Source organism: Agelaius tricolor, unplaced genomic scaffold, assembly GCF_023055355.1.
Source record: "Agelaius tricolor isolate 1412-34295 unplaced genomic scaffold, bAgeTri1.0.p SCAF_5, whole genome shotgun sequence".
NCBI lineage: Eukaryota > Metazoa > Chordata > Aves > Passeriformes > Icteridae > Agelaius > Agelaius tricolor.
This window is the reverse complement of record NW_027269265.1, coordinates 45,898,603-45,921,634: the sequence shown is the minus strand read 5'-3', so window position 1 is coordinate 45,921,634 and position 23,032 is coordinate 45,898,603. Positions and strand designations below refer to the sequence as shown.

Here is a 23,032-nt window from a genome sequence, read left to right as displayed (position 1 = left end):
ATGGTTAGGAGGGCAAGTATTAGAAATAGTTTGTGACCAGTAGCCCAATTCTCTGACAGAGGAGGGAGTTTGCTTCTGTTATGGCCAAAAATGACAGGACTGTCAGAAGGTTCTAGAGTTAAGAGAACATTTCCAACAGTAATTCTAACAGACTGCTTCAGCATTTTGCTTGAGTCAGCAGTTGACAAAAGATGTCCAAGCATGTAAAAGCAAAACCCCATAAAAGAAAGTCTTATGGAAATATATATAGTATAGTATGATCAAGTCACTTACCTTTAAATTTTGACCGAATATTTGCTAGTTCTTTATTTATCCTCTTTATTTCTGCCTCTTTACTTTTGCCTGAAATGAAAAGAACACGTATCAGGACACAATGCTGTGGACATCCCTCTGCCACCCGAAGCATCTTTTCACCCAAACAGAAACATTCACTTGTGAACATACAAACAACAGGAGGAGTTATAACTCGCCATTTCCATCACTGGAACTAAAGGCAAACAGGGGTAACTTAAGCATCACTTTGTACAGGAATTCGAGAAGCTCTAAGGACCTCCCAGTTTCAAGAAGCTTTGCAGACTTTAGACAGTGTCACTTTCATATAACCTGAGATGCCACTGCTACTGACTTTCACAAATGCTCCAGTTTTTCCTGAAATTGCCCAGAGAAAAGTGAATTTTACTTCCTATGTGATTACTAAGTCGACAGTGCTTTGAAGAAGTGAGTCTCCTAAGCACAATCTTATAAACAAGCAGCTCAGGTTATTTCTCACCTTAAGGACAAGCCAATTTATTATTTCTCTGTGGAACAGTTCAACAGCTTTAAAATATTCTTAACAGACTGAAGAGGAAACGCAGTAAACTCACAAGGAGTCCAAAGGCTCAAGACCTCACACAGTTAGGATACAAGTTCAGACTTTCAATGTACCTCATGAAAGTAATTTGAAAACCAAAAATATTTAAGATTCACACTTTATTAGATGACCTGTGCTTCTCAGCACCATTAGTATTTCATATCAATTTTTGATTTCAAGAATAGATATTGGGATTTCTAGTACCAATTCAAGTTACACAGAGAAACAGCTGCAGTTTAAATTGTGATAATGCAAACTTATTCAAGCAATATTTGCACTGTCCAAACTAAAACAGCTTATCAGCTTATTACTCTTTAGCATTTTAGCTTTTGGTGACTGAGATTGTACAGACATCTGGGTCCATTGTCTCCTACATGAGTAGAAGCACAGAAGGGTAAAACAGCCAGCTCAAGCATTGTGATCAGCTGCCTGCCATTTGAGGGAAGCAAGTGAAGTACACTTCAGCAATGCAGATCTGGCCATTTAGTTCTGTAGTTAATTCAGACCTATTCAAAATTTCAACAAGTCTAAAACTTTTGTCCATTTCCCAAAAGTTTCAAGCAGTTTCAAGTGCTCAAACATTAACTAGCAGCAGAAAATGACAGCTTCCTTCCCTCTTCATCACATATATACTTGCTACAAGGTTATGAGTAAAAGTGTCCTATCCCTGATTCAAATTGGTCCAACCTTATGAGTCGTGGGGATCACATGCCCTTGTGTTCACACCACACACTTCCCCACACCACTGGGATCACAGCTACAGCTATGAATGTGCAAGTAGGGGATGTGAGGAGGCTTGAAGAGCAGATCGTGAGCAGGATTCCAAAGCACCTCCAATCTCACCCCTTTCTTCAACAGAAACATCTCACAGTATTTAAATATCCCCCTACATTTGCATGTCCAAAAGCCTGTCATCCGAGGATTGTTAATCCTCCCTTTACTATTGCTTTGGGGAATTTGCAGCAGGCCCTATAAAAGGTGACTAAATAACTCAAGGAAACAAGTGCCTTAGGATAGTTTAGGAACAAAGTATGAAGGAATCCCTTGCCAAGTACAAATGAATCTAGGTTTTGTAATTTCTTGACTTAGACTCAAAAAAAATAAACTGAAGTTAGCACTTCTGAAACCAACTCTTGCGTAAGATGCAGAAAACAGGTTTGTATTCCTCTGCCTCTAACAACAGCCACAAGAGAACAGACACAGAGCAGCCACAGCACACTGTACAAACAGAAATGTTAAGCCCACTACAGAAGCAACTACTTCAGTTTGCCTTGTCCTTTTAACAAAATACCTACAGACCCCACATATTCACTTCAAATGCAATTTTTCCATTCTACTGCAGTGTTTTGTAAAGGCTGCTGCTTGAAAGACTTAAGTGCAGGGTGCCTTGGCAGGCACTCCACAGGACAAAAAACAACCCACAATTTCAGAGCTCAATCATTTACAATTCCAGTTCTGAAACAAACTGTAGTTGCTATCTGTATGCACCTTGATTTCCAGATAAATCAGAAGATAATGTCCACAGTTTTAATTTGACCTAGAAATTCCAATTAACTTCTAGAATGACAAAGCTAGAGAACACAGTATAGTTCCCTCCGTTTATAAAGATGCATCTGCTGGAATCACAAAGTCTAACCAGTTTTCACTAATATATTATGCAACACGAGTTTTGTTCTAATTTAACTTGTCAATCTAAAGAAAGCTGGTTTTAAAGCAGTAACATTATTTATTGTGTAAATGAGCAGCAAGTCGTACAAACTAAGACCTGAAGTGTCTTCCTTTATAGATTTTAGATTTGTCTTAATTGGATTATTTGTCCTGAGCACACAGCAGAGATACTCAAATGTTTGCTTCTAGGGCACTTGCCAGCATTAGGAGTTCATTACTACACTGAAGCAAGTCGTTTGCCCTGGGGTCCCACCCTCTGAGAACAGGGGCCACATTAACATACTCCCAAAGGGTGCAAATGTTTATGTAAATAAACAACACTCCAATTTTCAATTTTGTAAGGTATTTCTTTTTAAAGACGTTAGAACTTCCCTTATTTTCAGCCATACATCTGCTTCTGATGAAAAATTTAATCTCCTAAAGCTATTCGTTTATTTTCCCTTTTACCATAGGAAGAACACATCTCATTAAGACATAGCCACAGAGTCTGGAGATTTTGTACTTAATTTACATTAACAGAGCAGAGAATATAGAGCTCAGTCTGGGACATTGCTAACCTGAGTTTTTAAATTTAGAAACTAGGTCTTTACTCTGTATCTTTAACCTATGTTTGTAAGGGAAGTGAACTGCAATATTTACTTTGAATTATTAGCAATTGTTTCTTTAACCTCAGCAAGTGTGGTAATAATCACAATTTTAAAATGTTAAAAATAGGGTGAGGAAAGGGAAACATATCAGCTAGCTTTTCTTACTCCAAGATGAAATCAAGGCCATCTTTTACTTTTTTAAAACCACCAAAACCTCCTGGCAAACCTTTCAAGCAACATTATTTACCTGCTACACTCACAGATTATCAGTTACTGCTAGGAATTGGGTTCTTTGTGTCCTAAGCAAGCAACAGAGCATTAAGCAAAGCCTGACTAAAATACTTCAGGAATCTGTGAAGTCAGCACCTTTTGTAGAAATAGTCTGCAGGCTCAGCAACACAAACATGGAAATCCCACCCCCATGCACACAGCTGTAGCAGTGAGATGACAGGAACACCCAGACTCATATCTGAAGGTTTATCACCTCAAATTTTAAATCTCACTTAGCATATGAACAAAAGTATTTTTCAAATAATTTCTTCAGGCTGTTCTATTTTGAAGGCAGTATATGATCTCATCCAGACTATAACCAAACATAAACAGCATAGCAATTAGCAGGTGATAAAAAGTTTAACTCATATATTGGAGTTAACATTGAACAACTAAGTTTTCATCTTATTACTAATTAAAGCCTAAGCAAGCCTGAAATTGTAGTTTTAAAGAACAGCACTAGCACACCAAGTGTTAAATGCCACTGAGGGCAATCACACAATGCTGAGGACAAATGACAAGTTAAAACCAGGCTGAAGTATCTAACCCCAAATTTCCTCAACTCCAGCAGTTTATATTGTATGGTAACCTTATTCAAACACGATGAACTGCTTATATTAGAGGACGACAAAGCAAAACAAAACCTCACAGTGGAAGGCAGCTTCCATTATAAAGGACAAAAGAAAATATAAGTATCATAAAACAAGAACAAATTTCTAGCTAGATCTTCTGTCCCACTAAGTGTGGAAGGGTACTGTTAAAATGTGTTTGATTAACTGAAGTTTTCATCACATTACTCTGACTTGCCAGCACTCACTGAATAATTTCTATATGCATCTTTTATTTTTACCATCACTAGAAACACTCAAGTAGTCTTTAGGACAGTAAAAACAAGATGATGACAGCTGAAGGAGTGTTATGCTGCAGGAATAAAGGCTTACATTTCAGAGCTAACAAAGGAAATTGCTCTGCCACACTTTCAGGCTCTTACCCAGCCCCAGTCTCATGAAATTATCAGAGCTGTATACCAACAAAATGTTCTGTAACCACACATTCAGCTTGGAGAGGCTTTAATAAAGGTCATGTAATGTATACAGACTGCTGGGTAGGACAGTAGTTAAGCCAGAGCACAAGAAGATTATGTTCCGTATGAGTTCAGGCCGTATCCTTCTCACTTTCACTTATTCAGACTTTTACCATTTTAACAGACTATCATTAAATATCTGCAAGTCAGTAAGCTTTGGTTGCTCTTTTGCAACAAAGACATGCAGTGTTTGTAGCCTTACAGCCCTACTGTACCAGTGCTGCTCATCATCTCCAAGATGGGTGCTGAGCACACAGGTACCCAGCCACAACACAGTCCAAGGTGCTTATGGGTGATCACTTCATATCTGGCAGTTTGTCAGGCTTCAGACTCCATCATGCTGCCTACTGCCTTCATTAGAGAAGGTAAATTTAGTCTGCAGAGCAGTATTATCTTTAATTACCATCTTGTTTAACAAAGATAGAGTAGGGAACATCGTAAGTCACGCAGCTCATCAAAGAACCAACTACTATTCTTGTATTTCCCAGTAATCCAGGCTACAGTCAGCACTTCAGTACTGCACAAATACACCTCCATTCCTCTGTTCAGAGCTCTGCATTACAACCTAAAGAATGAGAAAACAGAGGTTACAGGAAAGGGGTTTGTTGAGTCCATTCATTTGAAAAAAACCTGACATGTCTTAACAGTAACCTGGCAGCAGGGTTGCAAGGTTAAGGAAGTGCTTCAAGGTTAGAATTAGTGGGCTGCTTTGGCTCACTCAGACAGTGACCTGCTCCATCAGGATTAACTTGTTGCTATACTAACTGCAGACTGTTAAAGGCAAGTTTGAGGCATACAACCCACCTGTGCTAACTAAAACTGCTACTAGTTCTTAACTTTCATACAAACCACTTGATATATTTCTGACCAAGCCTATACATTTATTTCCCAAAGGAAGAGAGAAACATTTTTTCTATAAGCAGCTACACAAATACTGAGCAGAGTAGACTTCTGCAGGCAAGGCCCTGAAACACAGGCATACTGTCAACATCTGAAGCAACAAATAAATGAATCACTTCACAAAACTTTAGTTGTTCCCAGTATTCATCTTGCTCCAATCTGCTTTAGGCCAGCAGTCAGTGTAATTAAGCCCAGTCAATAACTTGTTTTGAATTTACATACAGGTGAGAACTGATACACTCTCAGCCTTGTCTGTCCTATGGCCATCTGACAATTTATGATTACAGATGCACAACTATAGTTCAGCTGGCACGAACTATAAAGCAGAGGATAGGAGCTCTTCTTGCACACAGAAAAAGCCTGCCACAGTTCTACACAGTTACAGTTGTAGTGTAAGTGACTTTTTGTTGCACTACCATAGGTCTAATATAACATGAACTCTGTTCACATTCAATTATCAAACAGGCCTTGAAGAGAGGACAAGTCTACTTCTCTGTTTAGGAGAGAGAATACAAATACTACCAAGGTTAAGAGCAGGAACTTCTCTGAATTCCTTAATGGCTAGGAAAACTTACTTAGGAACAACACTTAAGTTCTCACACAAATGATAAATTCTCAATTTCAAAGGTGATGTTAGACATCTTCCCTGAGAGCTGTGAGTCAGTGTTTTCCAAACATAAGAATGCTTCTGGTTATGTTTTCCTTAGCCTCTACATTAGGAGCATCTAAGCTGATTGGCCACTTTGGTGGGAGAGACAGCACTGCCAAACTGCTACCCAGCTTCCCTTGAACAAAACATTGATAGTTTGAGAGTCAGTATGATTCAAGGCTATGCTTCTTAAGAGACAGCTACAGACAGTTCCTAAAAACTGCTCTCATCCTGGCACACACATTCCTGCTACTACCTTGTATTGCTGCAGGTCAGTTTGGGAGCCTAACAACCAAAAGCAAGATGGCAAAGTCCAGGCTAAGGCTACATCATGCCAGCTTTACCACAAGTGACAGTGACAGCAGAAGACACGACCAGGTATAGAACAAGTTCACCCGTTCATTGTCTAAACACACTTGAGTTGGCATAAAGCAATCAAATGACCCACTTGCCTTTTCTACTGCTAAAACAGCCTGCAAGCATGATGCAAAGACTACACTGCATTCTTGAACCCTGCTGTCAGGGAACAGAGAAAGAAACTGGTTGAAAGACAGGGAAAACAAATAATAGTGTCTCCACTGTAAAAATTGTAGAGATAGAGGAAAATATGCATGCAAAGGTAATCCGTGCCTCCATTTTTGCCTCTGTGAAAGAGCTTTTTTACTTGCTCATATCAGTAAATTAAACCATTACTTTTACCTGCCAGCAGGACAGATACTCATATTACAGCTCTAGAGGATAGATTAGCCATTTACTATGCAGATCATGATCTTCATGAAGTAAACCACCAAATCCATCCTCCAGCTCTCCCTAATCTCTCAGCTGGCTCTTTAGCACAGCAGGGAAGAGGGCAAAAGAAAGGCAGACAGGTTGCATAGCAATACATTAGAGTGGTCTGCTTGCCCATCCTCACATTGTCAGTGTGTCTACATAAATTCCTTCATTTGGTTAAACTATCTAGGCTACTACAATAGAGGTGCAAGCTCCACCTCCATCTGAGTCTGAAGGAGCTTGTTGGCGCAATTGTTTACAAACTCACTGCACAACTAATCCAGAGAGACTACAATAAAATACTGGACACCCTTAAAAAAAAAAAGTTAATATAGCTTCACTTTTGTTCACAAATCAACCTGTTCAAGTCTGCAGAACAAGAAGCTTTTTGTTTACTGACGTGCTAACATCCTGTTATGAACAGAAACAGGAGTGCATGCTGTCCTTCCACAAGATCTGTTTGATCAGAAGAAATGCCTGTCATGTTGAAGATCTCGAATGGCACAAAGGCAGTTTAGGAGTGTTGTGTCTTGGGACATCCTGCTGTGATTAGATATCTAAAGACAGAGACCAGTGACCTACTGATATTTTAGAACTTGATGTAGAGGACATTTCTAATATTCTGCAAAGTAAGGTAACTACTGTCCACAGAACTGACTTCTTCCTCCACTATGCCACTAGAGATTTGCCCCTGTAACAACACTTCTCAGGAAACAGAAGGGAGTCACAAGCTTTACTGTAATCCCCTAATCCATTAACTCCTTGTCCTCATAAGAGAAGAGAAATTAGAGCACAAAAGCAGCTTTTCAATCCAGATGTAATAAACTGCAACTATTTAATACAAGTTTAATGATTTTAGATGCTTACCATGTCTTTTTTTTCCTAACTAAGCACTCCAAGTTATGAGAAAATTTGAGAAGTAACCAGGTAACAGGGTCTAGCTTAAGACCAGAGCTTTCCCAGTGTACTGGAAATTCATATCCAAGTGACTTTGTGACATACAGAACATCTATCTGTCAGTTCAGGTGGCAAAACAACATTGACTCCTATCAAAAGAGAAGCTTTAGGCCAAGAAGATATGCAAACAGTAAGTGCAGGCTCAGGCTTGTACTAAAGGAGTTCTTCCTCCTTCCTTGACTGAGCAGCATCCAAGCAGTCATTTCCTTGACCAGTCTTTCCACAGTGTAGAGCTACACTCCCTTTAACAAGATAAGGCAGTATCAGCACTGATTTACTACAAGTCACTTTGGACTCTCTTCTACCTCCTTAGTCCATGTTCAAAAAGAAGAACAGATTGAGGCCTACCCTGGTTTAGCTATCACTTCTAAACTACTGCTTCAGGGACCCTAAAATACTTTTGAGCTCATTAAATAATGCAAAATACTTTTGAGCTCATTAAATAATCTCTGCAATAGTCCTTAGCTTCCTCTTATCAGTCCTGATGGGCAGTCTTTATACAAAGGATTTTAAATTAAGCAGTCCAGAGTCTCTAATAGAGAGGTTGGATGTCACATGAAAGATTCTAGCTCTTTACTATCTCTCCTCCATTACTCTCCTCTAAGCCAAACATGCACAAATTAAACAAACATTAAAAAAAAACCACTAACAAAAAAAATCCCAGCCCCTCAGAGCTCTTTGAAATGACCAGGAGCAAGCCAAGACAGAGAAGCCATGGGAAGAACATCAGTTTTGCTTTAGAGATCCTCCTCAGACTAATCTCATGCTAATTGTGTTTTCCTTAAAGCACTCTCCTGCAAATAGTAGCAAGTGATGCAAGACTTAGTGCTTATTATAGCACATTCTTAGGGCTGTTTTTTCAGGCCAGAAACCGACCATATTAGATGCACTGCCACAGCCCTGAAGAAGCGACAGGAGAGCAAACCAAGATGCTTTGCCTCCAATTTCTTCAAAAGGTAAGTAATCTAAGAATACATGTAAAAAAAAGTCTCTGACTGTCTGGAGAAGTATTTCAAGTCCTGCTTTAACACTACATGCAATGCAAACAAGAACCCACACCTCAGAGGAGCAATGCAGTAGCTTTAGCCTATACAGTGACAGCTTATTACTGACATATAATAATTACTTACAGATAACTAAATCCAGCTGTATGTGCTCAACTCACTCTATGTGAAGTTTGTTTCACTGGGTGGCTGCTCCCACAGAGAAAATAACTCTATACATAACCATGTAGTCATTTAATCCATGTACATGCCCCTCCTACCTACACCTGCAATGCACTTCATAACCTACCATCCATTCAAACAGGTGATCATCATATGATGAATTTAATGAACCATCTTTTTTCAATCCCCACTTGCTGATCTGTAACCTGATGCACCAGTCCCAATGCAGTGAAGCAAAGACCCATTTCGGGAGGTTCAGCTTCAGGATACTATCCCTTGTCCAGTACAATGAAAATTTAATGCATTAAGTCCTATGAGAAGAGATGGACCTTTGTTTATTATATTTGTTGGATTTTATTTAAGGAAAAAAAGAAACAGTAACTTGGAAGAAAAAATACAAAGAAACATTTGGAGAACAAACCCAGGAATCCTTCCTCTACCTGTCCAACTTCTGGGGCAAAACTGAAAAGTTAAGACAGTTACCTAGCAAGGGAAATCAAGAACTGTCTTGTCCTCCAAACCTTTGACAAAAGCAGCTTTTGCCTGTGTAGACACATCTCATCAACCTAAGAGGAACTGGCTTCCCAATTTTAATGGGGAGCAGGGGGTTACCAGTAATACACTTACTACTGTAATAGAAACTATTTCTACATTACAGGCTGCAAATGAAAGGAGAAAAGCAAGCTTTCCTGGTTTTCAGGGTGAATAGCAGAGAGCACTGTTGCTGCAGCAGAATAGGTTGAGTGACAAATGACTTAAAAGTATTTCATTGTGAGATAAGCATAAAGCTGTACTCAAAAAAATGAAAACAGACTCCTGATGCTCTATGTGTCAGCTAAGACAGCTGGAGAATTTATAAAGCACCATCTTGCATAAGCAAATTGCTTCAGCAGCTCTGCAGTACATACACAAGAAAAGACTTAACATACTATTTAAGAATAAATATTTCTTGCAGGAGTCCATATGCTTGTACGACATGCAGATCTTGCTGGGTTTTAGTTCATGAGGCACATCATCCATGCAGTGACAAGGACTCTTCCTGACCTGAACTCCTAAGGTTGGATCGCACTTCACCAAACCACAGGGTTCACAACTTTCAGCTCCACTCCACCACAATCTTTTGTACAGCATAGCCACACCTGACTATATTCTCAGTCGCACCAAGCAAGCACTCATTAACTGGGCTATCCTAATCAAGTACTGCAGTTTGGCTTTCAACCTGTAGTTTTCTTGTCTCTTCTCTGCTGTCTATGAAAGATAAGCTAAAAACCTACTTACTGCAGTAATTCATATATGTTACAAAACAATCCAAATGATCAAGTCTCTAGAAAAGTTCATGTATCTATTGGCAAATTGACAGATATCTAAAAGGGTTATTTCCTAAAAAATATTTTTATCTGCCATCTGCACTAGGATCTCCATATGCAAAATGCAGAGCCTACAATAAGAAGCTGCCCTGAAACAAAATTCTGGACAGCTATAAGGAACTGAAGGATAATTCATTTTCTTGTATTATCATACTTCAAAAATTCACTTGATCTTTGTATGAATAAAGAACATTTCATTTTGAAAGAAGACACTCAATATGACAGCTTCAGAGAGACTAGAGCAAAGTCAAAGTGCTAAGAAGCCTCTCTTAGCCTTGAAATATTTTACAATTGCTGCTGCAAGTAGTATTCCAACTGTTTTTAATGAAAAACATCACAGACTTTTGGGAAATCAGTGTACTTTAAAATAGTCTGCTCTAAAAAATACATCTGACATAGAAGTATTTAAGACAAAAATCAAGAAGTTTAATAGATAAACCATGTGCCAAAAATATGTCTAAACAACACAGAAGTGACAACCAAGCTTTTTAGTATTAAAAACAGGCTGGCAGTGCGAGCTGCTTGTTCACAATCAGCTACAGTTGTAAACACTGAAAACTGCTATCAAGTAAGACTTATGTGAAGCCTGCAGCAGACTGGTACAAAGATAGACAAGACAGGCATCACTCCCAAATCAGTAATATATCCAACCTGTAAGAGAATCCTGCATTATTTAATGCTGCAGACATTGTAGATGCAATATCAAAAAAATAAATCTTGATATAAGGAGATCGAGCATTTCCAAAGGTAAACAGTCAAAATTTACAGAAGTACCCCCCAGAAGTTTAGGTTCCTTGAATTATTTGAAATCACATGCTGTGCATCCATCCAAGCACAGCCAGCACACAACTGCACTTTCCTTTTTCAGCAACATCTACAATGTAGAATCCTTATCTGTGCATATACCCCCCCCCATACACACCATGTTTCACCATTATGTATAATCTGGAAAGGCTATTGGCAAACTAAAACTGCCAGGCCTTTGTGGCAGTATTCAAAACAGATACAGGAGTCCAGCAAAGCCAAAATTTGGATTGAAATTAAGAATGCCAGCAGAACTTTCTGTGTTACTGCAACTATCAGATATTTAGTCCAATTGTAAGGCTAGGAATAGAGGTCATGAGCTGCACATGGTTTAGCTTCCCTCCCTTCTCAGAAAAGGAAGGCTTGCTTTCTTTCCTTAGTCAAAAGAGGCTGTTCACCTCAACAGCTGCTCCTTTTTGTTCTTGACAACATCTAGCTCCTCACCAAAAAAAGCCAAGAGGGATCTTTAGCCAATAGCAGTACCTGCAGAGCCCAGAGTCTCCAGAGAGTATTTCCGTGAATACTCCAGGAAGCACTTTTGTGAATCTTACTCTGTGTACACTAGCCCAGGGTTAGCTGACAGCACTCAGAGCTCCACTAAAGGGAAGGCTCAAATGCCATTCACAGCTACTTGGAGGCTTCATACATCACCTACTAGTGGGAATACCAGCTCTTCTGCAGTTGTTTGGAAGATGCTGCTACTTTTTTCATTATGAAGACAAGAAAGATACACAAGTAATTACAGCTCCCAAACATCTGTCTGGACAGAGACAAAACATTTGAGATATACCAGTATTTGTTTAAAGAGTCAAAGTTAACATTCTATTTGTATCACCAGTAGGTTACATCTTTGTGTCTCCTGAAGATAACTAGAGAATGAGAGGTTTGTTGTCCCATATGGACGAAGGTAGCTTCAGCTCTGTTCCCACACAGCCTCGTGGGGAAATAAGTACCTAATTTGTTATATCCTATCACATTAAATTTGGTTATTTCACATCCCTGAACACATGTTACAAACCTAAGAGCCCAAATGCTTCTCTTGAATTTACTTGTAGTGAATTCCACTAAAAACAAGCATGGACAAATTTAACCAACTGCAAGATATGAAACACTAATGAATCAAGTCATACTGTTTCTAGCTAAATCAATGAAAACAATGATTAAAAAATCATTGTGAATTGTATTGGGTAGATAGAACAGCTTAACAAGTCTTAACTGCTATGACACCAAGTGGAACTATGTTACACATGAAGCTTGCACAGAACACCAGAACACTGAAAATGCTCACTAAATAGCAAGGCCAGCTAGACAAAGCACAAGAGCACTTGTGTAACCTGGAACTGCTACACTACACATTTTATAGGCCTTCTTCTTCTACACACAGAGTGAAGCCTAAAGCAACCTAAGGACCAGCACTCTGTTTTGAAAAAGAAAAACCCCCTCATTCAAACAGCTTCTGCTCTAAGGAAGATTATTAACCTTGAATTTGTTCACAACTGAATGTCCAAATCACCTGATTATAAAGACGCTGCAATTAAATGGTCTCATTTTACCAATATAATTTCTTTGCCAAGTTTTTTTATTAGAAATCATCAATTTGAAGTTTTTTAAGCCAGTGGGACTAAGTAATCCCAATGCAAGCCCAGTCAGAATAACATAATTTGCATTGAAAAATTCTCAAAAGCTGTTTATATCTTTAGAGCGAAGACCTTAATGCCATTCCTCCACTGCTTTTAAAATAGCCTCAAGTGATCTACAGAGACACACAGGTGGACAAAATAGAGCTGTTTCATCACACCAACCACAGCGACCTTAGCCCTTCCCCAGGCAATTCCTGCCACATCATACACTTAGATCTCTAACTCTGATTAATATTAAACTATTGTATGCAATTCTCGAACAAAAAGGAAGACTGAGCACTGAGGTGTGCCCCCACACATGCCCCTTCCCCCCCCCACCAAGCAGCAGCAGATTTGTACTCCTCCTCTCCCACTGCATACTCACGGACACGCTCCCCCATATCTCTCGAGGGGGGGAGGGACGGAGAGGGGGACGGGGGACTTACTGGCATCCCCCCTCCATCCCATTTTTAATTACACTGATCCCAAGCGCTGATTTCCACCAAAGCAAAATCCTCAAGCCAATTTAAGCCAAGCCTAGACATACGCACTGAGGGCCCTGCTCTCAGGCGCCTACAGAGGCCTGTTTTCCATCAGTGACGTGATGAACCGAGAGCCGCTCAGGGATCTGGAAGGAGCCCAGGACGCCTCTCCCTGCCCCGCCGCGCACCCACCCGCGCCCCGGCACCGCTCCGGCGCATCGCGAACAACGGCGGCACCGACCCCCGGCACCCCCTCGGCCGGGGTGGCCACCGCGACACTCAAGGACGGGCGAAGGGGGTGACAGGGGCGGTGAAGGGGGAGGGAAACACCCCAACCCACCCACCCAAAACGCACAAACCCACGGGCAAATGCTTTATGCTGCCCCCCCTCCCCGCCGCGCCGCCCCCCCGAGCGCGTCGCCATTTCGTGAGACAGGAGCGCTCCGAGCTGCCCGCTGCGGGGGTCAGGGGCAAGAGGGGAACACTGCGAAGGGGATCGAGGGGTGAAGCCCCGGCCCCACGGGGCACCAGCCCATGGCGACGGCCGCCGCGGCCCAGCCCAGGCCCCGGCCCCGGCGCCACTCACAGTTGCGGATATCGGAGATGAAGACCGCCAGGCCTCGCATGCCATCGCCCTTCGATACCGCAGGCATCGTGGCGCACGATCACTGCCGCCCTGGGACGCGACACACCGAACCCCCGCAGCCGCCGCCCGCTCTCCCCGCGGGCTGCTTCAGGCCGCTCCGCCGCCGCCGCCTCCGCAGCGCGCAGGCGCCGCCGGGGCTCCCGCGCCCCCGCAGCCGCCGGGCGGGCGCTGCTCGGGCGCCACCTGCCGTGCGGAGGCGGGAGCGCCGCGGGTGCGCCGGGCCCCCTGCGCCTCCCGGTGCCGCAGCCGCGGCGGGCGCGGTTCCTGCCCGGCCCCCGGGATGTGCCCCGGGATGTTCCCCGAGATGTGCCCCCGCTCCCGGGCATCTCCCGTGCGACCCTGCGGCCCGAAAGGACTGGATAGCTGGAGGCTGGGCCCCAGGGATCGGCCATGCCGCTGCTGGGATGCAATTTCCAGTCACCGCCCGTGAGGGCAAACGGGCCCGGGCCGAGGTGAGGGGCGGCAGGGCAGCGTCAGCCTCTGTGTCCGTGGGTGAATTCACTGCACGCTCCCTGCTCGGGAACAGCCTAATCCCTTCCTCTCATCGTGACCCTAATGGCCGAGAAGTTTGATGATTTTTGAAGGTGAAATACTGGGCTTCTCAGGCACCTCAGAGAACGTAACTGCTGAGGAAGAAGGAGAGGGAGGCTGATAAAGATACTGGGAAATTTCACTCCGTCACTTAAGCTTTGAGCAGACTATTGATCTGCAATCTTAATTTTCAAATGTGAAGAGCAAGGTACAGACTCTCAGTGGTATAGACCGTAACAACGTGCTTTCCACAGGGTGGACTGCAGGAGGCTGTGCCTTGGTCCTCCTCCTCAAAAGGGACTCCAAAACAATGCACGGGATCTACTGCACGTACCCTGCACAGTCCCTGTGAGCACTGGCAAGGCCAGAGGCTACTGTGTGCAGCTCCATCCTTAGGCACATCGCCCTTGTGAGCCTGCCATCGGCTGTGAGAGTGGCGCAGTTGTTCTGTGTTCATGTAGAGATTCCCACTGCCTGACTCCCTGGGCGTGCAGGCCTACACATCCAGGGCCACGTGTTCCTCCTGATGGCTGTAAACATGCAGAGTGACACAGTCCCACACCACATGTACTCCAGAGACTGAAAACATTTCAAGGTTAAACTGTCTTAAACATGCCAAAGAGGTGGGACTGTGCATTTAATATCTTCACCTGAAAATAGGTGCAAATGGTCTCAAAACTGGCCTAGACTGCCTAGCCACAAGTGTGCTGGGGGCTTCAATCACGATGCAAGGGATTAGTATGCTTAGTGGAGAATAATGACTTGTAGGATCATGGGACTTAGGGCTACTGGAGATCAATCAGTCATTTCGCCTTTATTTCATCATACTTCAAGCCATTTCATTTCATCTGGGTTTTTTTTGTTGTTCTTTTTGTTTCTTTTTTACACCAGTGAACGTAGTCCAATATCTAGCTTTTAGCTACAGTCTATCTTCCAGAAAGGCACTGAGTCTTGCTCTGATATAATCAAATTCACTGTTGCCCTGGATACTTTGCTCCTGTGGTTAATTCTCCTTGTCTAGACCTTGCATCTTTAGATTCATTAAGCTCCAGTACCTTTAATTTTGTGATACATTTTTCTCTCATAAAGATCTACATAATACTTGATGCCATCTGTCTGACAATGTCTGTATACCTCAAGGGTCTATTCTGGGTGTTTTCAGGATTCATGGTTACATGAGTACTTTTTAGTTGTGCAAGTCTCTATGGAAAGGCAGGATGACAGCATGTGGTAGTCATGCAATTATCCCTTTGTCCCTGGATCCATTTTGTAGACCAAGTGCAACTACAGGCAGTCGTGCACAATTAGCTATTATTCAACTCAGATTATTTGTAGGCTTTCATGAAGAGCACTTTCCTTTTTCACAGCTTTACAAATAGATTTTGGTGCTTAGTAATAATTTCCATGCACCTTTGAAGATGAAAACTTCCCATGTCACCAAATGAGGTTTTTTCTTGTGATCAGAAAAAAAAAAAAAAAGAAATCTTTTTTGAGCTAGCCAAAATGTTGAGCTATTTTCTACTCCTAAGAGCACAGTGACACCTAAAGGCTCAGTCTGTCAGTCCTGTCTGGCTGTATTCCTGTCAATACTGCAAGTCATGCAGGTATTTAACTGCCTTTTCAGCAGTGGCTTAAATACTGCCAGCAGAATAGTTGTGGCAGTACAAAGCTAAGCATGAGCTGCAAATTCTTCTTGAGAACTGGGAAAATATCCAAGTGGTTAACACATCTGGATGACTCTAGTTTTGCCGCATACAGCTAAATGTTTCATTTGAAGGGGCTCAGTGTGCAGTACACATACCCTGATTATTTTATGTCAACCTCCTTTGACTGGCTTTTGAGGCTTCACTACATTCACCCTGCTGTCTTTTTGCCTCAACAAAGGCTTGTGCAATCAGGACAAATGTGTAGGCATGTCTATCCTTACTGCCTCGTAACTTAGAACTTAGTAGTGCATTTCAGATGTCTTGGTAAGGACAAGGTAGAAATTTTATGTGAATAATAGGTGTCTAGAGGAAAGAGAGTCGGTAATGGTCTCTAGATGCATCCTGGCTGAAAGAAACATTGTAATGTGAACCCAGCTGTTACTCAGCACAGAGCTTGCACCAGACACAATCCTTAGCAAACACATTGAGTTGGTAATTCTGTAAAATTTTGGTTTGAACCTAACATCTATAAAACACCAGGCTGCCTAAAAAAAACCCATAAGTAGTTCCATCCATCCCAAGACGTTATGATTATTTAAGACATTTATAATTACTGGAAGATCAGCATTAAAGGGGAGATGGTACCAATAAATATTTTCCTATTACATAAAACATTTGGCATCACATTTGCTTGCTAACAAATCCACAATGTTTGTCCCCCCCTTCCCATTTTATATGGGAGTTACATTAAATTTTTTTTTCAGAATTTCATTGCACTTTGGTACAAAGGCTTTAATAATTGCACTGACCTTCATAAAACTATCACCATTCATCTGAGTGTTTTCAGCTGGTGAGGATCCAGTTGCGAGAACGACAAAAAAGGAATTGTTCCTTTCTCTTTGTTACTTCTCTCACATTTGTCTCACCAGTTATTGTTTTCTTCTGCTCCTTATGATCATCCCAGCCATTACTGGAACCAAAATGAACTCAGGACTAAACAGAATCCGTGGCTCCACCACACACACACAACCATGTTTCTGTACTTGATATTGAACATTCATTATCCCGTAACAGAGAGCACAATGCCTTCTGCCATGCCAGAGTATCAGATGGGTTGCTTTCAACACTAGAAAAGACAAAGTTAGGCTACATGAAACTCTAAATTTACAGAAATTTGGGATGGATCGGGGCATAGAAGACCATGCATCTTCTTCACTGACAAGGCTTTTGTTCAGAGGAAAAATATTTCCATTTGTCTTTTCAGTGCTGAAGAATGCTCATGAAGATCTTCATTACATAAGAGGGAATGAAAGAAGAGGGCAGTTCAGCAGAATAAGGCAACCTTCCAGTTCAGCTTCTAGAAGGTTGCACCAAACTGTAACCAAGAGAGAAAGCAGGCCACAGGAAGGCTTCTGTTGGGAAGTGCACTGCTAGGATATGCTGGCCTTGCCTCTACATCATGATATAACACATCCATTTTTTAATCAAGCCTTTTGATAAGGTATGTAGTCCCTGCAAGCAGCCTGTGAAATAACAGGGTTATACCAAAACTTCTGCTGCAGTAAATAGCAGTAACACAAGCCATGCTGCATGCAAAAAACACAAACTGTAGAAGGTCAAAGCAGAAGAAAATAAAAAACTCAATTATAAACACAATCTTTTATTTTAGAGTCTGTTAAAAGCCATCTGAGATTTGACCCCTCCTTTCTGCATACCCAGAGTCAGCAGTACTGCCTGCAGACTCTCTGCAGCCTTACCTATACCATCATTTTGCCTCCAGGTCAGTGTGTGCATTTTAGCCCAAGCTCTTGATTTACCTACACTATTTCTCGGAATCACAGAAACAATTTGTTTTGAAAAGATCTCGGAGATTATCGAGTCCAACCTGTGATCAAACATCACTATGTCAACTAGACCATGGCTCTAAGTTTTTCTTAGACACCTCCTGGGACGGTGACTCCACCACTTACCTGGACAGCCCCTCTGAATGTCTTATCACCTTCTGTGAAGGAATTCCTCCAGGCTGCCTCCCCTGGCATAGCTTAAGGCCATTTCCTTTGGAGTTGCTGGTGGCCTGTGAGACAAGGCTGATCCCAACCTGGCTACAGCCTATTTTTGGGTAGTGAGCGATAAAGTCACCCCTGAACTTCCTCCTCTCCAGGCTAGACCTGGAGCTGTATCAATTTGCTATAGCTTGGGCTAAACCAAGAGGCTCTTTATGGGAATTTAGAATCACACCATTACTAGCATTTCCTTTATTCAGCTACTGATGAGCCCCAAAGCACCGCGTCCCGGGTCCGGCCGGGCCGGGCCAGCCCAGCCCAGTGGCGGCTGTGTCGGTGGGGCCCGCCGCAGCAGCCTCTCCGGCCCCGCCATGTTGGCGCAGCCCGGCGCCCTCTCAGCGCTGCCCGGAGCCGGCGGGGCGGGGCGGGGCGCTGCCGCTCGTCCGCACTTCCGCGGCGGCGGCGGGCGGTATGTGGTGTCGCGGCCCGGCAGGGCTGGGAAAGGACGGAGAGCGGGAAAAGAGCGGGGGCGAGGCCGCGCTCCGGCGGGGCGGGGGCATGGCCGTGCCGCGGCGGGGGTGACGCGGCAGCCCGGGGAGGCCGGGGCTGCCCCGCCGGGGCCGCCCCGCCGGGGCCAAGCTCGGGGCGGCTGCAGCGGCGTTGATGCCATGGCAGGCGTGCGGGCTCCCTACTATTCGAGAGTCAGGCGAGCGTGGGAGGAAGTTCTGAACGTCAAGGTGGAGCACTTTATAAGAGGGGAGGGTTTAATGTTTACACAGGTTAGAAACGGATCTATTCTCACTCTTCACTCCCCAGTATAGGTTTTGTTGCTTTCATTTAAAAACGCATCAGTAGTATGTCTGTTGGCCTTCCTTTGCTAAGTGATGCAGGTTCTTTCTGCAAATGTAGTTAGAATCTAGTTTCTTATTTATAAATAAACTATAAACGTTGACTCCGTGTTGTGTACCATCCATTTAGTTTCTTTGCTTGCTTATTTCGGACAGCCTAAATCTGTGCTAGCTTTACTTTTAAAAATTAAGGTAAATTTAAAACAGCTTTCCAAAAGTATGTTACCTCATGTGGAGGTGGGGTTAAGCAACGTTTGTGACCTGGCTAGGAGAGAAACCTAGGATCCAGATTAGTTTTAAGTCAGATGATGTTTTAAGCGTTAAGTTGTTCATAGTATCAGTTGGACAAGCACATAGAGGCAGTTTTCAATTCTGTTTGCATTTTGCAGTGACAGAGGAGATAAACAGAGTGCCAAGCTCAGACAGTTCTTCTGAGTTCAGCCAATTTGAATAGTGTTCAAAAATGGCAGAGAGTTCGTAGAAGAAAAGTTTGATGAGGATTTAGTTTTGTAAAGCTTGAAAAATGCATGCATATATTTTCCTTAAAGAGCATTTAAAGTTTGACCAATTCATCTTCTGTGTTACAGTAATCCCATCTACTTTATTTTCATTGATGCTATTAAAGAACAAACTATTAAAATAAGTGTCCAACCAAGAGTTTATACTGGACTGTCAGTAGCAGAAACCAATTTGCCACAGGCTCAGTGCTAATTCTAGGAGTGGTTGTTGACTTAACAATAATTGACAGATGGATACGATCCTGTCAAGGAAATAAGCACATTTTGATGTCTAATTGGAGTTCAGGGATGGTTTTTTAAGCTTCTGTTCTTCAGCTGTTAGATATTATCTTCTTTTCAGGGAAGTGATGCTGTTGCTAATTGTTTCTGAAACTGAAATCAAACACCTCCAAATCGATATATACGAGCTTCTGGGAGAATTGATATCCTGTCCAAATAGTTAAGACTTGTATTGACTGTTCAGGCTCTCAATTGTTCCTCTCTGTGATAGTTTATAGATCTTGCCAAGCTAGATGGAACATAGGAGATACTATCAAAAGCAACCTGCTTTGTCTCATTTTTTAGAATGTGGAAAATAAGGGGGTTACCAGTGACCTTGAAGTCAAAGTAGAAGCATAAGACCTTAATTATTCATAATAGGAATTTCAAGCTGTATAGCAATTCAGCTTTTACCACGCTCCCTGGATCCAAGAAATAGTAAAGGCTTTCTGTTGTTGTTTTTTTTTTTTTGCTGTTTATAAAAGACTTGACTAAAATCTTCAAATAATTTTGTACAGGAGGTTTTTGATGTTCTTTGGTGATACTGGCATTGTTTTTTTCAAGCACTTCTGCCATCATCCTTCTACTTTGTTGGCTAATCAAATATTGCTCTCTTTTCCTCCAGAATCCCTAAATCCTATAATAAGTACCTCTGGTTTTTAAAACCTCACTGTAAGGCCAGACACATCCAAATACTACCAAGTTTGTTGAGTTGTTGATTTCATGTCTGTTTCATTGAGTACATTTCCATTGAAGCCTTAAGGTTCCTTCTGCCATAGAACTCAGAGGCTCAGTTTCCTGTTGTGGGATCCTGCACCTGCTGTTTTGAAAGTTTGGAACTAAGTACTCAAACTTTGAGCAGCATTTGTTATCAGTGCCAGCAGAACAAATATTATAAATATGATTTGTAGAAATGAGCTTGTAGGTGTTCAATAGGAGTGGTAGAGTGATATAAAAAGCAAGATAGTTTTTTTAAGTTCAACAAAAATTCAGAATATTGGAAAGAACCTATTTTCTTCTTGATCAGGATCTCATATTTATGAGAAGCAGCTTGATACAGATCTAGAGCCCTGGTTCCCCAAATGCCAAATTATTTTTTTTTCCTGTTTTCTTCTTATTCACTACTGGGAGCCAGACTTGGAAAAGAGTGCAACTTTTAACTGGGAAAGATTGGAAAACAAACTCTGGCTTTATTTGACATTTTTTTAAAGTCTTCCTACAGATAAAAGGTGTGATAGATGAACACACAACAAAACTGTTGTCTCCTAATTCTCATTTCCTTTATCTGGAGCTGGGGCAAACTGTCAAATTTATTCTTCTAGACAAAAAGGACATGCCCACCCTCCTTTTTTTTTCTTCAATTTCTGTATCAGTGACTTGGCAAGGAATTGAAAGCAAAGTTCTCAGCTGTTACAGTAAAGGCACATGTAAGCATATAGCTATATTTTTTTATATCTGTTAATTAATTTATGACACACTAACCAGGCTAGTTAGGAGCAGAAAAAAATGTTATCTTATCCTTAAAAAGGAAGCTGCAAGGGTCCAACCCACTTCATCTGTGATACAGCTGCTAAAACAAGGGACAAAAAAGGTGTTTGAGACTAGAAGTAATCTCTCACAATGCACTGCTTTTGTTGCCAGGGCAGAAGCACTGCCTTAATAAGTCTGATTCTAAATGGAACAAAATAAGAAAATGTCTTGACTTTTTTTAGACAAGAAAACCAAATGAAACTGTTATATTCCTCTGTTCACAGAGATTTGAACCCTTATGTGTTCAGGAGAAGAGAAACTTGACATGGGGAAAAACACCATGAGGCTTCTCTGTGCATCCCTTTCTCTTGCCATGGTATGCTGGCTAGCTGAAGGTACCCTGTCAAAAACAGATGCAAAGAAAGGTGCTACAAAAAAACTGGAGGAAAAGGTAAGGGAAGTAACCAAAATTCTTGTCTTATCTAAGATGTGAAGTGAATGAATTGAACTTTGGTAAATGGCCTCTGTTAAACAGTGTTAATGCATTTCCACTGAAGCTGATACTCACAGATAAAACTTGAAACTGTCCTTTCCTTCAGCTTTTCTGTGTGTCACAAATGGTTCACTTCTTGAAACATATGATGTAGACTTCTGGAGCTTTATCCTCTATGCAAGTTGCAGAAACAGGAAGTTTTTGTCCCCTCAGGGAACACACTTCCATCCCTTTGGAAACCAGGGTGGGGAACAGTAGTTTGGGCCAAGAGCTCTAGGGCATTTACTGTGGAATGGAGCCTTGCCAATGGGAAGGCTGTATCCTGATGAAAGATTTTGAAGAGCTTTCTAATCAGTTGTTCTCTTGCAGGCAGAAATGATTCAGAGTCCCACAATAATCAGAGCAAGCACAGCCAGCATGCTGAAGTCTCTCTTCACTTGCTGAGCATGTTATTGTTTCCTGTCATTATGCACGTACATCTGTCACTGTTTGTATCACTGCTCAACATCTACAAAATTTGCAGGTAGTGAGGGTAATACAAGGTGTTAAGGCAGGCCATATCCCTAAATTCCTTACAATGAATCAATAGATGGCTTCTGCATACCCACCATGAGCATCTCATTGGATCTTCTTGTTCTGTTTTTATCTGCTGGGTCAGTTGAAGCATCTTCCCTAAAGAAGAGTGTTTAAAATCTTAGCCTTCACAGTGCAGCATTCTCAGACTAAAATATATCCAGTTCAAAAGCTATCTTCAAATTCTTGGTTAAGAACTCCTAACCCCTTTTTATTATTTTGGGGGTAACATGACAGAAAGCATTGGTTAGAAAACAGAGCACCATTAGCTGTCATAAATTATGTTCTTTGCTCTTATAATGTCTTGGGCTTTGATTTTTGTTTATATGCTTTTTACCCTCAAAGTTTGTATGCTTTTTACAAACAGAGTAAGTTTACTGATGATGACAAATAATTTCTGAGGACTTGTATGTTTCAGTTCAAATCAAAGTGCTCTGCATCATTTAAAAGGAATGCTCAGAGTTTAATGAAGTGATTTGTTTTGCTGTTGTTTTTAAAGTCTGTTGCCATTGAAAGTGGCTGTTTCATATAACTGGTTCTAATAACTGTCTTCTCTCCACAGAAGCTGCATTCTGATAAAAATGTTCAGGACAGGGGATTGGTAGTTGTGGATCTAAAAGCAAAGGATATTATACTGGAACATAAAAGTTATTGCTCCAAGAAGATGAAGGAACGACATTTTTCAGGAGGTGTTCTGGGATATATTACTCCTGTAAGTTGATACAATGAATAAAATTTGTGCTTTGAATGAATATGCAGCAAACTGTGCTGCAAGTTTGCATCCCTGTTTTAGAAGTATTTTTATGGTAATGGGGGCTGCTAGTAAATACAGTCAAATAGCCAGAGAAGTATTTGAGACTTGATGTGGGGTT

General features: G+C 41.8%; 2 protein-coding genes across 12 annotated transcripts in view; one reads left to right on the top strand and one right to left on the bottom strand.

The window, feature by feature from the left end:
* The window catches only part of AP2A2 (adaptor related protein complex 2 subunit alpha 2), a 44,531-nt gene extending 30,574 nt beyond the window's left edge, over positions 1 to 13,957 (bottom strand). For 3 of the 9 annotated variants that reach the window (XM_071427708.1, XM_071427712.1, XM_071427714.1), the window contains exons 1-2: positions 13,761 to 13,956; positions 274 to 342 (exon numbers count right to left, since the gene is read on the bottom strand). In XM_071427708.1, the coding sequence (XP_071283809.1) occupies positions 274 to 342; positions 13,761 to 13,827 (136 nt within the window). In that variant the 5' untranslated portion in view covers positions 13,828 to 13,956. Of the gene's footprint in view, positions 1 to 273; positions 343 to 13,077; positions 13,176 to 13,366; positions 13,614 to 13,760 lie in introns of those variants that run through there. The other 6 variants (XM_071427704.1, XM_071427706.1, XM_071427705.1 and 3 more) reach the window with 4 other exon arrangements.
* Positions 13,958 to 18,368: 4,411 nt separating this feature from the next.
* CHID1 (chitinase domain containing 1) overlaps positions 18,369 to 23,032 on the top strand; it is a 96,791-nt gene continuing 92,127 nt past the window's right edge. Inside the window, exons 1-3 of one of the 3 annotated variants that reach the window (XM_071427697.1) lie at positions 18,369 to 18,469; positions 21,379 to 21,545; positions 22,723 to 22,872. In XM_071427697.1, the coding sequence (XP_071283798.1) occupies positions 21,393 to 21,545; positions 22,723 to 22,872 (303 nt within the window). In that variant the 5' untranslated portion in view covers positions 18,369 to 18,469; positions 21,379 to 21,392. The other 2 variants (XM_071427698.1, XM_071427696.1) reach the window with 2 other exon arrangements.